The sequence below is a fragment of the Grus americana genome, chromosome 19 (assembly GCF_028858705.1).
Source record: "Grus americana isolate bGruAme1 chromosome 19, bGruAme1.mat, whole genome shotgun sequence".
NCBI lineage: Eukaryota > Metazoa > Chordata > Aves > Gruiformes > Gruidae > Grus > Grus americana.
The window spans coordinates 3,707,191-3,721,003 of NC_072870.1; the positions used below are offsets into that span (position 1 = coordinate 3,707,191).

At 52.5% G+C, this 13,813-nt stretch overlaps 1 protein-coding gene across 1 annotated transcript in view; it reads left to right on the top strand.

The window, feature by feature from the left end:
- MYBBP1A (MYB binding protein 1a) overlaps nucleotides 1-9,202 on the top strand; it is a 62,171-nt gene extending 52,969 nt beyond the window's left edge. Inside the window, exons 25-27 of the mRNA XM_054847743.1 lie at nucleotides 5,235-5,336; nucleotides 6,486-6,610; nucleotides 8,567-9,202. Of these exons, the coding sequence (XP_054703718.1) occupies nucleotides 5,235-5,336; nucleotides 6,486-6,610; nucleotides 8,567-9,074 (735 nt within the window). The 3' untranslated portion in view covers nucleotides 9,075-9,202. The remainder of the gene's footprint in view (nucleotides 1-5,234; nucleotides 5,337-6,485; nucleotides 6,611-8,566) is intronic.
- The last annotated feature ends 4,611 nt before the right edge of the window (nucleotides 9,203-13,813 follow it).

Consider the following 13,813-nt stretch of genomic DNA (forward strand, 5'->3'; position numbering starts at 1 on the left):
AAATGTGCTCGTCTCTTGGTAGCAGAACAATCCTCTGCACTCTTGAGATACTGCTGTGTCTTGTAAGTCTGGGCTAAGCGTCCCCCCCACCGTGGTACCTGCAAAAGGGGAAGGAGGAGGTGCAGGCAGGCTGAGATTGCAGGCGGGTGTGAAGGTGGAGGCTTCCAAAAACACGGCCTGGCTCCCCATAGCAGCGTATTGCCATGTCCCTGCAGGGACAGCTGGGCAGTGGCTAGGATGCTGACTTTGGCTCCAGAAGCACACGCACCGCTTTTTGCTGTAGTGCAGGTTTCAGTGGAGCTTGGCCTAAAACCCTACGTGGGAGACCGAGGCATGGAGCTGTGGGGTTAACTAGCTGCCAGCCCTCTGTCCTACTTGTATGACTGAATTGCTGCAGGTATTCACCTCCTGTGCTCTAAAACAAACTTGGTGTATACTTTGTGAAGATGAAGGAACGCTGTGAAGTGCAATGAGATGGAACGAAGGTTGGATCCTGCAGTGGTTTGGGTGCCTCTATGTGTTATGCAGGAATTAGGGATATAAGAAAGGGGTGTGCTGATCTCCTTGTAGAAGTCCTAGAAGCAGAGAGCTTTGGATCCAGGAGTGCCATCCACCAGAAACAGCCAGGGGCTTTTGGAAGCAGCGTGTTTGACATAAAAGACAAACCCATCTCTGCCAGCTGAACCCGTGTAGGGCGAGGCAGGAACTGTGTTGCTGTATTGGCTTGAGATGAGATGGGAGTTCCAGCTGTGAAAACTGCCTCCGTATTTTTTTCCTTTTGGAAAATGACCTGCCCAGATCTGCTGACAGCTCAGATGTCCAGGCGTGATTAACTGTCACAGGTATTACTAAGCTGTAACTGGAACTGAGATTCCCTGTAAAGTGGGACTGGCTGTTACTGAAGGAGCAGAGTAAGAAAAGCAGAAAAGTGGAGAAAAACAACATAATCAGCTAATGATGCAAGTGTGGCTGCTGAGTGTAAGCCATGTGGTTTCTCTGCTTTTAGTACTGAGTGATTTGGTTTGGTGGCTCTTAGGTTGGTAATGCTTTCAGAGGGCAGGGGAAGGCAGCGTTGGATACCTTTTCAAACAGCATATGGCAGGGAATCGCAGAACAGGTGGTTGGACAAGTTCTTCTGGGTTCCACTTAACCTCCACCACCGACCTGTGGCATAGCTGGAAGCAAAACCCCTGCTTTGTGCCTCAGTCTCGCTACGTACAATGGGGATACTTGCCAAACTTGTGCAAGGCTTTTGCAATCTAACCAGTGTTTGAGGCTTTCCTAAGGATCCTAGAATGGTTTGGGTTGGAAGGGACCTCAAAGCCCATCTGGTTCCACCCCCTGCCATGGGCAGGGACACCCTCCACTAGCCCAGGTTGCCCAAAGCCCCATCCAGCCTGGCCTTGAACACTTCCAGGGAGCCAGGGGCAGCCACAGCTTCTCTGGGCAACCTGTGCCAGGGCCTCACCACCCTCACAGGGAAGGATTTCTTCCTAACGTCTAGTCTAAATCTACCCTCTTCTCCTTTAAAGGATGCTGCAGATGACCAAATACTACTTTTCTTTTTAAGGCCTGTTTGCCATGTGTTGCAGTTTGCCATCTGTTATATAATAGCTTTTGCTTTAAGTTTATGATTGTATTTTCTATGTTCCCCAAACGAAATCACGGTAGGCCTGTAAAATGATTGCCCTGCGCAACTGGGGTGGCAGTGCTAATTTCATCTTTCAGATTGCTGTGGTCTGCTCCCTCGCTCAGCTATCTGCTGTGCGAACCCGTAGCGTACGGACAACGGTCGGTACCTTATGTAGTAAGAATTTATGACAAAAACTTGGGAAAGCTGCTTTCGAGGTTTGGACCCAGTTCCCACTGAAGAGACTTGGGATTTCCTTCCTTGGGAGCAGTTCCCCAAGGCTTCCCAGCAGCCCCAGTCCAAAGTTACCGACTTTTATGTCACCAGAGCGCAGCGTGTTTATATTGATGTCGCATGCTAACACAAATCCCATCGAAGCAAATGCTCCGCTGTGTACGCTCCCTGCTGTGGGAGGATGAGGGGGAAGCGATGCCTGACAGAAGATACCATCTGACGTAACGCGTAATGGGGAAGTACGCCGGGACAGCGGCGGTGAGATCAGGATAAGCAGTGACGCTGAGCGGAGCAGGGATTGGACTCAAGTCTCCCAGAGAAGCTGTGGCTGCCCCTGGCTCCCTGGCAGTGTTCAAGGCCAGGCTGGATGGGGCTTTGGGCAACCTGGGCTAGTGGAGGGTGTCCCTGCCCATGGCAGGGGGTGGAACCAGATGGGCTGTGAGGTCCCTTCCAACCCAAACTGTTCTGTGTTCTATGATTCTTTCAGGAGGCTCAGCTGTCTCAACCATACCACGTACGGAGGTGCTGGTGGTTTTGTGCTCTTTGGAGTAAATTTCTTTTACACCCTTTGTAGCAGAAGGGAGCGGGAAAAGACACGTATTGAGGAATTGTAAGACTTTATCTGAATCCAGCTTCCTTAAAGCCAATCCATTCTGCTTCGGGACTAGAGAAAATTGTGCATTCCGTAGGAATCGATTATCTGCTGCTTCTTTGCTGCTCCTTTGGCTTCCCCACACACTCCCACCCTCTTCCTCATTCCTTCCTCATCTGTGAGAGCTGTTTAGAAGTGATCCATTTCAGTAGGGAGCCATTTGTTTGCAGAGCGTTTGAATTGTACTGGATTGCTTCTGGCTATTCATGCTGGTGGAACTGTGCTTGCGTTTCTAGACTCACGCAAAACACTGCTTTTGATATAGATGCTTTGTCTTTCAGCACTGGTGTCGATAGACCAGCGATATCTTCCATCTCCAGCTGGGCAGGCCACCCTTTTCATTCTACGGGTCTGCATGAATTTGGTTGGGCACCCCGAGTAGATGCAGGTCCCAGTTTCAAAGTGCCTGAAAACTGTTTGCAAACTTCTGAAAATCGGCCCCTCGGGGGGGTGCTCAGAGCTAGAGGACATTTCTGTTGGCTTCAGCAGGATTTGTTTCAAAGCCTTCAAAGCATCAGGGCAATTCTGGGAAGTAGGAATGGCAGCGAGAACAGACAGGGTCACGCCCGCACAATTTAAATGCAGTCATCTGCATCACTCATCTACAGTGAAGAGAAAATGCAATTTATTTTTAACACCTTCTTAATTCCAAAATGTTTGCGTATTAAAAAGATGAAATGACAGCTGATTTCACTGTGGCTCCTTCGCACAGTACTGCCCTGATTCCTCTTGTCCTGAAGAGCTGACAATCCATACTGATTTTCTCTCACTGTGAACTTCTACGCAACTTAGAAAAACAGGGATCTCAACTTAATAACCTCTCTGAAAGCTACTTTAACCACGAATCACGACTGTTAGCCTGACAATATCTTGTTCTTCAAATTGCAAAGAAAATCTTTATGCAAATCAGGCTGTTTAGTTTTCATAATTGATTCGCTAATTATTATTATCATTATTATTTATTGTGGTAAGCCTAATAAATGGCATGTGCATGGCCCATGGGGTGTTATATCCTACATGTGAAGATTTTTTATTATTTTTATTTTTAATCACAGACCCCATATTTGTTTCTCATTTTACCTTAGAGACTTTAGAGCTGTTGAATTGTATGACCTTGTGGGTTAGTGACAGCTCTGGCATAGAGTTGCAGCCTATCTGTCTGTATCAGGAGAGAGCAATTAGCAAGTTATTGATAGTCAGATGAAGCTGCAGCAGGAATTCCAGCCAGCAGAACATGGTGGCTTTCTAATACAGGGCGTGAGTGGACATTCCTGGTCAGGAAATAACCATGCCTTTATTATTTAAAAAAAAGATACTCCCAGGGTGGGGAGCTGGTACAGATAGTAAATAATTCTACCTGAAGGCAGGTGTTCCTGCAGGTATGTTATCTGGTCTCCCCACTTTTTCTGTTTAAAGTATTCCTTAGACCCTTGCTGGCCATCATTCTTTTTCTGTTGTGGGCATCATTTGAGCTTGCTTTGGGGAATAAATTTCTCACTTCTCTCAATGTCTGCGAGGATTTTTACTTTATTTGCCAGCTTTATGCTGATAGAGATGGAGAATAGTTCGCTCAGAGTCCTTCAAATTACTTCCAGTCTGCACGGAGCAAAAGCAACAGATGGTCTGATGGGAGAGATTGCATCTCCTGGAGAACTGCGACCTTCCACCGCTGGGTACGGGTTTGGTGCAGCGATACATGTTGCCTGAGGCACCGAGGATGCTGAGCCTGGGTGGACCTTGCCCGTGTGCCAGGCTGGCGTGTTCGAACTCCAAGGAGAGGCGGGCTTGGCCACAAGTGCAGCCTCCTCTAGAGAAAGGGGCTGTGGCGGGGCACGCCGCTGCCTACAATAAGCTTGTCCCTGCAAATCCTGTCTCACGTTAGTGTAATCCATGCGAGCTGCGAGGCTGGCGGTGGTGTGGGCATCCGCACAGACGTATAGCGGGGCAGAACACTGCCATGTAAGCGGGGCTGCGAGGTCCAGCTGCGAGCAGAGGATCGGTCCCCCTGAGCCCCTGGGCCACCTCTTTGATCCAGCTGCCTTTTTATGGCTATTTTCTGCCCTTCTCCACTTGTAAATAACTCTGCCTTTTATTTGACCTATCTTTGGAGTGATTTTCCTCTAAGCCAGACCTTTCAGTGTCTCAGAAACCCTGCAGCACATAAAGGGAACACAAAGAGATGAGATTTTTCTCTAGTCATTTCAGCGAATTTAAGCTTGATTGACAAGCCCTGTTCTAGTGCTGGCAACTGGGATTTCCTAGGCGTAAGCGTTAATGGATTTCTGCATTAGTGCTTTACGTGTAAATCCCAGCTTCTGCAGCTGAGTAGCTGTTGTCCCTCAGGTGAGTCTGTTGTCTGGCAGCCTCCTGGCCTTTCCAGGGCGAGGGCGGATATTGTCTTTCCTCTTTTTTTTCCAGGAGGCAATAACATGACTCCGGTTGTGCTTTAGGTTGGAAATTGGGAAAGATGGAGGGTTGTGCCTTTGTGGTCTGCTTGCTCTTATTTTGTCCAGTTGTTTTTTAATTAACCTGGGCATCAGCAGCAGCTTCCGCCAGGTACCATCCTGAGCATTTCCAGAGTTTGATGGGTTTTGTTGAGTTATTTTGGTGTCAAGTTAATCCCACCAACAATACTGATTTTCTGCTTTCCCCTGAGAAGAGTGATTTGTTTCCCCATTTAATGCGTGCTGCTTCTCCATCTCCCCATTTAATTTGCAGAGTTTGAAAATGGTTGGCAAGTGTATCCTGAAGGCTGAGAAGGAGAAAGTTGCCAAGAGCTTGGAGCTGTTGAACTTCCTCCTCAAAACTGTGACGGAGCAGGTGAGTGTGTGAGCTGATGCGTGGCAAATGGCTGTCCTGAACGCCACCAAGGCCTCTCTTCAATGTCAGGCTTGGATTTTTACCTTGTGACTGCTCCATCACTACATCCCACCTCATTTCTTACCGAAGGTTCCCCTGAAGGGAACGCCTAGCTGGATTTGAGGAAGAAAAGCCCTCATGTCTGAAGGAGTGATCCGTAGCTCTTGTGAGCTGATCTCCAAGCACTTGTTGAAGGATTTGTGCAAACACATGTGGCATCTTCTTTCTTACCAGCAGAAATACGGCCTGGGATACAGTGAGGGTGAGCTGGGTTTCATCCCAGATGATTGCTCTGTCTTCTCCACTGAACTCCAGAGATTTTAGTTTCCAGAAACTGGGACTTACTCAGAAGCTTTGTGAGCAGGAGTGAAGCTTTGTTCTGGGGCTTTGTTTTCCCTAATGAAAAATGGCTTTATTGAACATGAGAAGATTTTCTGTAGGTGACAAAATCAGCCTCCAACATGGTCTTATTTACTGGAGCAAAATACCGCAAGCAGCAGAATTGCTGAAGCCCAGTTTCCTACTGATAAGCACTGAGCTCACACCACAGCCTGTTTCTCTGTGAAGACCTAATAGGAAAGTGGGTGGAGAGAGATTATTTCCAAGGCTTTTGTAGGAACTGAATAGCCTTTGAGACACCCCTTTCTGTCTGGTATTACTGAAATTATCCAGTGGGTTACAGAGGCTGTAGAGGCAGCCAGAGGCAGCACGATTGCGTCCTTTAGAAACCAGACTGAAAATGCTGCTGCTTTTTTTTTTAGATAGGTACCTAGTTGTGTGTCGTCTTCCCCCTGCTCCCAGCCGTGGGCTGGAAAGGAAAGAGGACCAAAGGACCTTTCAGTCCCTCTTACACCAGTACAATTCTAGCTGTTAGACTCATGCCTCTCATGCTAGAAACCCAGTTTGCAAGCAAACCCTATAACTCACCAATTTTTGTCCCCAGAAATGAAGTGGTGTTGCAAACGGGCTCAGGGCAGCGGCCCGGAGGAGCCAGGCAGGATTGGTTATTCCTGCCATAGTCTGATCCCAAGGATGGCCTGTGCCCTGCTGCCGCGAGTGCCCCTTCTGCGTTCACTCAGCCGATTGTCTCTTTGTACTTGCCTCTTGCAGAAGCTGCACGTGAAGCTGACGGAGTTGGACAAAGTGCTGGTAGCTCTGAACCAGCCGGAAGGCATTGGGAATTCGCCACGTCTCGACTCTCTCTACTGGAACGTCATGCGCTGGCTGAATTACACGTATGTACGCTTGGCGCTCTGGCTTCTTGGCTTGCCTGGGAGACTGACCGCCTGTCCTACTCGTCTTCATTGATGTGGGGAAGTAGGAAGAGAAAGGAAGTCAAGGCACTGAGCTCAGGGTAGAGTTTTGAGTTAAATGGAGTTCCTGGGCTGGTGAGGTTGAAACACTTACTGTTTTGCTTGTTTGGAACAGTGCTAGGTTCGTTCCAGGTGCTTACTGGCTTAGGATTGGTCCTGGATGGGAAAGGGTTGTAACGCATATCTGATACCTGACCTGTCTTGCCAGTAGAGGTAAGACGGCCGATCACCCAAGGATGGAGTGCCTGCTTTCAGCCGTCCCGAGTGGTGGCCTGGTTTAACAGCCATTGCCAAAGTTGCAGAGAAATTTCTAGGCTAGGCTGAGTCACTAGTCCACATCCCTATGGATTGATTCTGCAAACGTGAGCCCGGAAGGAATGAGTGGCTGTCCTGGGAAGTGACTGGATACCAGAGAGTACATGGCAGGGCCTTCAGTCCTCTTCAGTGATTTTTGGGCTCCTTAGCGTCTGGATCCCCAGCCTGATGCTTGGAGCAGTTGCCTTGCAGCTCTGAAAGCTGGGGAATGTTCAGCATTTATGCTTTAGTGCTCCTGTGTTAAATGGCAGCCGGATTTGACTTTTGCTCCAGGGCGAAAAAAAAAGTAGGATCTCTTCCTCCTTTCTATCAAGAGCTTGCAATCAGAACTTTTGTTTCCCCTTCCTGCTGGCAGTATTTAGTGAGACACACAGCATTAGGGAGTGCTGGGTGCTCCGCTCATGGCTCACGGGAGCTGCGGTCCCAACGTGTGGGTGCCCTGATCTGTGGCATCTCAGCCCAGCAAGAGGCAAAATGCTTGCATGTGGCTCGCTAGCAGAGGGCTCGCAGGCAGGCAAGAATCATACAAGGCAGCTGGAGCTGTTGTTGTGGCCCTTTCTAACGCCTGGAACAGGCTCGTGGGGCACAGTGGCCTCACCCAGCCCTATGGCACGGCCCCAGACCCTTGCCCAGCCTCACGCAGGTCCCCTGGCATCGTAGTGCCCGGGCTGGCACAAGGACGTGTCCTGCCTTAGGAGGCAGTGGAGGCTGCAGCTGGGAGGGGATTGCTGCGGTAAGAAACACTAAGCTTGTGCCTGCTGTCTGAGGAGGGGATTGGGGTTCAGGGGTGCAGCCCGCCATCGCTGTCGGTGCCGTCTTGCTGTGACACGCAGAGATTTTTGTGCGGGTGAGTTGGGACAAGGCTGTGGCAGGTGTGGTTTGTGCACAGGACCCTGGTGGAGGTGCTGAGAGGCAAGCGCTAACATCAGGTTGTCAGGATAGCGTTTGTCCACCCTGAGGAGAGGCAGCTGGTCACGCTGAAAAGCAGGCCGTGGAATTGGAGCCTGGTCCCTTTTCAGGACTCTTCTCTGGGGACTGAGCTGGTGCAGAGCAGCGTAGGCTGGGTGGAGGCAAAGCTGCCGACAGACTGTGTCGGAGAGTCGCAGCAGTGGTGGCTGTCTTGCACGCACACATGGGTGCCTAGGTGAGACTGGAACGCTCTGGTGGGGGTTCTTGCTGGAAGATCTCTTGGGATTGTTAGCGCAGCGAAGGCCTTGCTGGGGCTGTCACCTTGGGCAGACAGGCAGTGTCTCAGTAGCCTTGCACGGGGCCACGGGCAGGTGAGCTGGGGAAGGTGTAAAGTACAGCGTTAGCTGGTCTGTGGAATGGGAGATTCTTCCTCTGTGTGCCACCTTAAGTCCGGGTCTGGCTCCCGTTGTTCATTTAAGCAGTCCCTGTGCAGACTGAGGAGCACACCAGGGACGATGCTCATCCTTGCAGCAAGCCTGTGCTTCCTGCACCTCTTCTGTGCATCTGCCTGTTCGTGGACTGCCTGTAGCATGGATCACACCGCTCCCTGGCTGTAAACTAAGTTGCTCTTGATTTTTCGTGTTCTCTCTGCAGGAAGCCCAAGAAAGAGAAGACAGCCAATAAGCCTGCACAGGAAGCAGAGCCATTTAAGCGGAAGAAGAAAGGCTTCCTGCCAGAGACCAAGAAACGCAAGAATCGCAAGAAAGGTGTCCAGGAGAATGGGGTAGCACCAGGAGCTAGTGAAGATGAAGAACCAGCAGGCCCAGAGGAGCAGCCCCTGGGAGCAGAAACCCCCAAGCAGAAGAAAGGCTTCGTACCCGGTAGCGGCAAACACAAGAATCAGAACCGAGGGGTCAGGGAGAAGGGAGTGGCAGTGGCGGGGAGTGGGGAGGAAGCTGTTAACGGAGGAGATGCTGTGGCTGACAAGAAGAAAAAGAAGAAGAATATAAACAGAAAAAGAAAAGGTGGTGCAGGCAATGAAGCTGAGCAGGTTCCAGCTGCAAAGAAAACCAAAGGGATTGTCAGCCACGAGACCCAGCAGAAGCAGGGCAAAGCCAAGAAGAAAAGAAAAGGGAAAACAACTCCAGCGCTGCAGGAGTAAACTCCATGGACTCACCCAGGCCTGGCATAGCTATCTTGGCTCAGAGGACTGTTTTAATATCTTTTATAACTATAGTTTTTATGTCCTCCATGACTTTAAATAAACTTTCCATGATGCTCAGCTCTAAAGCTGCGGGTCTGACTTGTGTGGAGGGTTCAGCTTAGAGCACAGGGAGCTTCAGGAGGGCACATACCATGCGGGCTTGGGTACGTGCTCACTCTCTCTGCCCTGCCAGTGCCAAACAGCCTGTGCTTGGGAGCACAGCCCTTGTCTCCACGATTTCCCACAGCAGAGGCGAGAGGCTTGTGTGGATGTCTTGGGGAGCTGCGGTAGATGTGCTGGCACTGAGAGTCGTGTGGTTGAGCCCTGCGGGAGGTTCAGCAGTAACCCCTAAGGGCACGTTTCTGTCCTGCCCAGGCCCAGCAGTACTCACAGATTTTCCAGCCTGGGAGATGCTGACACTCTCTTGAATGCCTGGAGTTAAATGGGCTTGCACACGCGTATTCTGGGGTCAGTAATATCCAGTTTGGCCACTCAGATATCATCAGTAACTACCATGATCTGGCTTTCTTGCCTTTTTGCTGCTGGGTGCAGGAGGGGCGATGGCCCCTGTCATAGCACAAGGGACATCAATAAAACGGTGAAACGATTGAAATGGTTGATTGGTTTGGTAGTCTGCCAGGCCAGCAGGCTCTGTGCAGCCGTACAAGGCACCCGTAACCAGCAGGCTTGCAGCGATCTGGGAAGGTGATTGCTTGGAATTGCGTCTGCTTATTTATCCCCAGGCTCCGGACTGCCAGAATGCCGTCGCCCCTTTGGAGAGCGCCAGGACCAGGTTCTCCGAGGTGCTGGGTACCTGGTTCTTGTTGAGAGCTGAGTCTCAAAGCGTTTGAAACCCTACTCGTGGTGTAGTTGCCTCTAAAGCCTCCTCCTTCCTTTCCTCACCCCTGCCAGGTGACCACCTTGCTCCTGGAGGCCAGAAGGTGTGGGGTGGTGGCTGGCCCTGACTCCTCTCCCAGCAGAGGAGGACAGTCCCCACGAGGGCCCAGGCGCTCTCCTTCCTCCTGCACAGCTCGGTGCTGGCTCCTGGCAGAAGCAGGCGGCTGCCGGCAGTGAGGGGCTGGTGCAGGGCTGTTCCTGCTCTGCTTTCAGCTCTCATCCCGCAGGTGGGCCTGTACCACCAGACATAGATAAGGGCACTGGAAATGTCATGTTGCTTTTGGAGGGAGTGAGAGAAGAGCTGCAAAGGGCTGTGTTTGCCCATGGCTATTTATCTGCCTTTGCAATGATTCTTTTCTCAAAAGTCATAAAACTCCCTGGGAGACAGCTGCTGGCAGCTCTGCAGACACGTTCACTTGCAGACCCCGGGGTAGGTGCAGCCCTCTTCTCGTTCCCACGTCACAGCCATGAGCGTGGAAGCTCTGCTGCGCATCCCAAGGAGCGTGCTGGCTCCCGGTAGCAGCAGGTGAGGGCTGGAGTTCCTGTGCCCTCCTGCTGGCAGGGTTCAGCAGAGAACGTCCGTCCTTTCCTTTCCCTGCCTTTCGCTTTCTGCCTTCGCAGCTGGCTTCCTCTGGCACCCAAGGGTGACAGGACTGAGCAGCACTTCGTCCTTGCTTTGGAGGATGCAGCCCTTGCCCTTCCTGGATTTGGACTGGTGCTGGACTCTGCAAGTCAAGCGCCCTTCAGGTAGTGGCACAAATTGGGGCAGGAGTTGAAGGGGGGCTCTGCAAAGTTGCCGAGGTCCCTCAGCGTGTGAAGGGAAGCTCTCCTTTCGCCCACGCTCGCCAACAGTTGGCCTCCAGCCTCAGCAGGGTTTGCAGGAAGCTGCTGGTCCTCAAGCAGGATGGAGGCTTACGCTGCAGGTATGTGACCAGGTTAATGCAGATCGGACCTTCCCTGAGGTGGCTGGTGTCTGCATCTCTGAGTAGCGCTCCCGCGCTTGTCTGAGCAGTTGAGGGCTGGACTCGTCCTGCTCGACCGTTTCTCCCAAGCCAGTTATTAATCTGAAGGTTGTTGTAGGGTCTTGACTGGAATGGCTGCTGCCGCACCCTGCGGAAGAGCTGCAAGTCTTTGTTCCCAGCCAGGAGGTACTGGCAATTATTATTTCCAATCTTGTCTCCAAGAAAAAGGGCACCTCTGCTTCAGAAGGGACTCTTGGCACTGGGGATGCTGCCCTGCCTCTGCCATTTAATGCTGAAAGCTGGTTCATTGCCTTGTTAAAACCTCAATCCCAGCTAAGCCCCTCCAGCTGTCTCCTGAGTGATGACTTTTCATATATTATGCAAATGCAGCATACGAGAGGCCAGCAGGTCAGGGCCATGCGTGTTTAATGATCCAGAGATGCTCTGAAGAGGAGCAGGGGTTTCAAATCTGAACGCTGTCTACGCTAACGATTTCTTCCCTTCTTTCCGTGCCTGTAAGTCGGACATCCTGGGACTTCGTACCACTGTCCCTGCAGAACTAGGGGAGGAACAGCGTGCAGGTGGGGTGGGTGGGACGCGAGGCGAGCACACGGGTACGCGGGGGTGTTGGGAGAGGGAAGGCAGCGTCTGTCTCTTCAGACGTGCAGCAGGGCAGCAGCTTGATTGCGTTGTGGGAGCTGAGCCTGGTGCTCAAGTCAAGAGGGCCTTGAGCAGCCTGGAGCAGGGCCAGGGCCGCACCAGGCTCCCCAGTTTGGGTGATGCCACGTCACTCCTCTGTGGGAACGTGAGCCTGCTCCCGGCGGGTGGTGGGCAGAGCAGGTACTGTGGCCTCACAACAGGGGCCTCTGCCCCCTGAGGCTTTTGGGGTGAAGCCTTGTCTAGGAGTGTCCCCCCTCAGCTGGTGTGCTTTCTGCCCGGAGAGCACGCGGAGCTGTTTTAGGGACCCGCTGAGCTCTCCCTCGCTTGCAGGCCCAGAGGTGCAATCGCAGCCAAGCTGTGGGAGAGCAGAAGGCCCTGGTCAACGTAACAGTGTTCCGGAAAGGGCCTTTCACAGCGCTCTCATGGCACGGCCGGTGCTTTTGCTACGGAAAGGTGCCACTTGCTGTGTCTACTCGTTCCAGCTTGCTGACTGGTTTGACTGGCAGGTTTTGACTGAACAGCTCCCTGGGGTGAGCTGGAGGAGGGAGCTCGCTCCAGGCAGCAAAGGGGGAACCTTCTCCCGTCTGCAGAGCTCGTCTGCCCAGCACCCCAGAGCCACCGCGCTCCGGCCGTGGCCACCGCTGCTGGGGGAGTCCTCGTCCGTGTGAGTGTGAGCCGCAGCCATGGAGCCGAGCTGCTCCAGGGTATCTGCCGGGCTCACAGAGGTTAGGAGCTCGTGCGGATCAGTTTGTCGCTGCCCTTTTGGGACAGAGCAGGGAAGGGCAGAGCACGAGGCTGAAGCCGTGCCAGCCGGTGTTCCTGACAGAGAGATGGCACCGGGGCAGTGCCGGCTGCCAAGCTGGAGAGGTTGTCGTTGAACTCTGTCTCGCCAGCGTGGCGGCTGCCGTGCTCGTGCATGAGATCAGCCTCCAGCGCTTGCAGAGTGGTCAAGGGGAAAAGGGACAGGAAAGCTGCGAGTCACGATGCGAGTTGGGCGTCGGTAACAGCCCTCTTGCCAATTAAATTACCTGGCTTTCGTGCAGTTTATAGAAAGCAATCACTAATCCAAGTCAAATCGTGTTTCACCAGCACAAATAAGCATTTTAACAACCGCAAAGGTTTCATTTTGCTTGACTTCATGTCCTGTCTGTTGCTGGACCTTTAGGGCTTTGGGGAATAGAGAACGCTTTGATTTTAATGAAGCCTTTTCTTTTCAGCTGTCCCGGGCTCAGAAGCTCTTTGGCAGCGATAAGAGCTCGAGGGTTATTCTGAATGCAAGAAAGCAGCCGCAGGCGCTGGGGTGCTGAGCTGGAGGGAGGGCTCCTTGGGCGGGGGGGGGCACTGCTGGACACCACCCTTTGTCCCAGGCGGGTGGAGCCCCGTGGGGAGCCGGGCTGTAACGGCCTTTCCCAGTCTGGTGCCCGCTGCTTCTGGGAAGGCTGTTCACTGTTCTGACAGGTCATGACCGGGCCCAAGGTGCTTTAAGACTCTCTCCACTGTCTGTGACTGGCAGAAGAGGCAGCACTGAAGGGCTCGTGGAGGGTTTGGGCAGAAGGGCTGGGACAAGGCTGGCTCATCTGAGTTGGGGGGGTGGGGGGGTGGGGGGGGTGTCTGAGGCTGGATGTGGCAGGCAAGTGAAGCTGGGCAGTCCAGTGTGCTTCTCTGCAAAGGGGATTAAAAAATCTACCTGTGTTCCAGTCTCTGTCCTCCCTCTGAGCCTCATCGTTGCAGATGAGAGCCGTCCGTGGCTTTCAAACCTTTGCCGTGGCAGGAGGCCCTGCAGGGCTTGAGGCAGATGGTGGCTCAGCCACCTCCTAACGGGATTGATGGGGAATTAGCCACCCTGCAGCAGCAGGATCGGGGGTGATACAGGAGAAGCCCAGGGTTTTAGTGCTGGCAATGTGTCCCTGGGAGGTGGGAAGTGTCCCACAGCGGTGCAGAGCACTGGTGCTGCTGTGCCACGTGTGGCCAATACACTTGGTAGCACAAATGCTGGGGCAAGTACAGTAGCTGTGACCAACTCGGCAGCAGCCAGGTCTCTTCCAGAGAAAAGACGCTGCAACAGCTTTTCTGTTGAAGGGTGGGACAGCAGAACCAGAGAGTTTTCCCAGTTGCTCGTGCTGCCAAGACATCAGTCCCAAGCTTATTTCCAGACTTAGGTAAAATATGGCCTGGGAC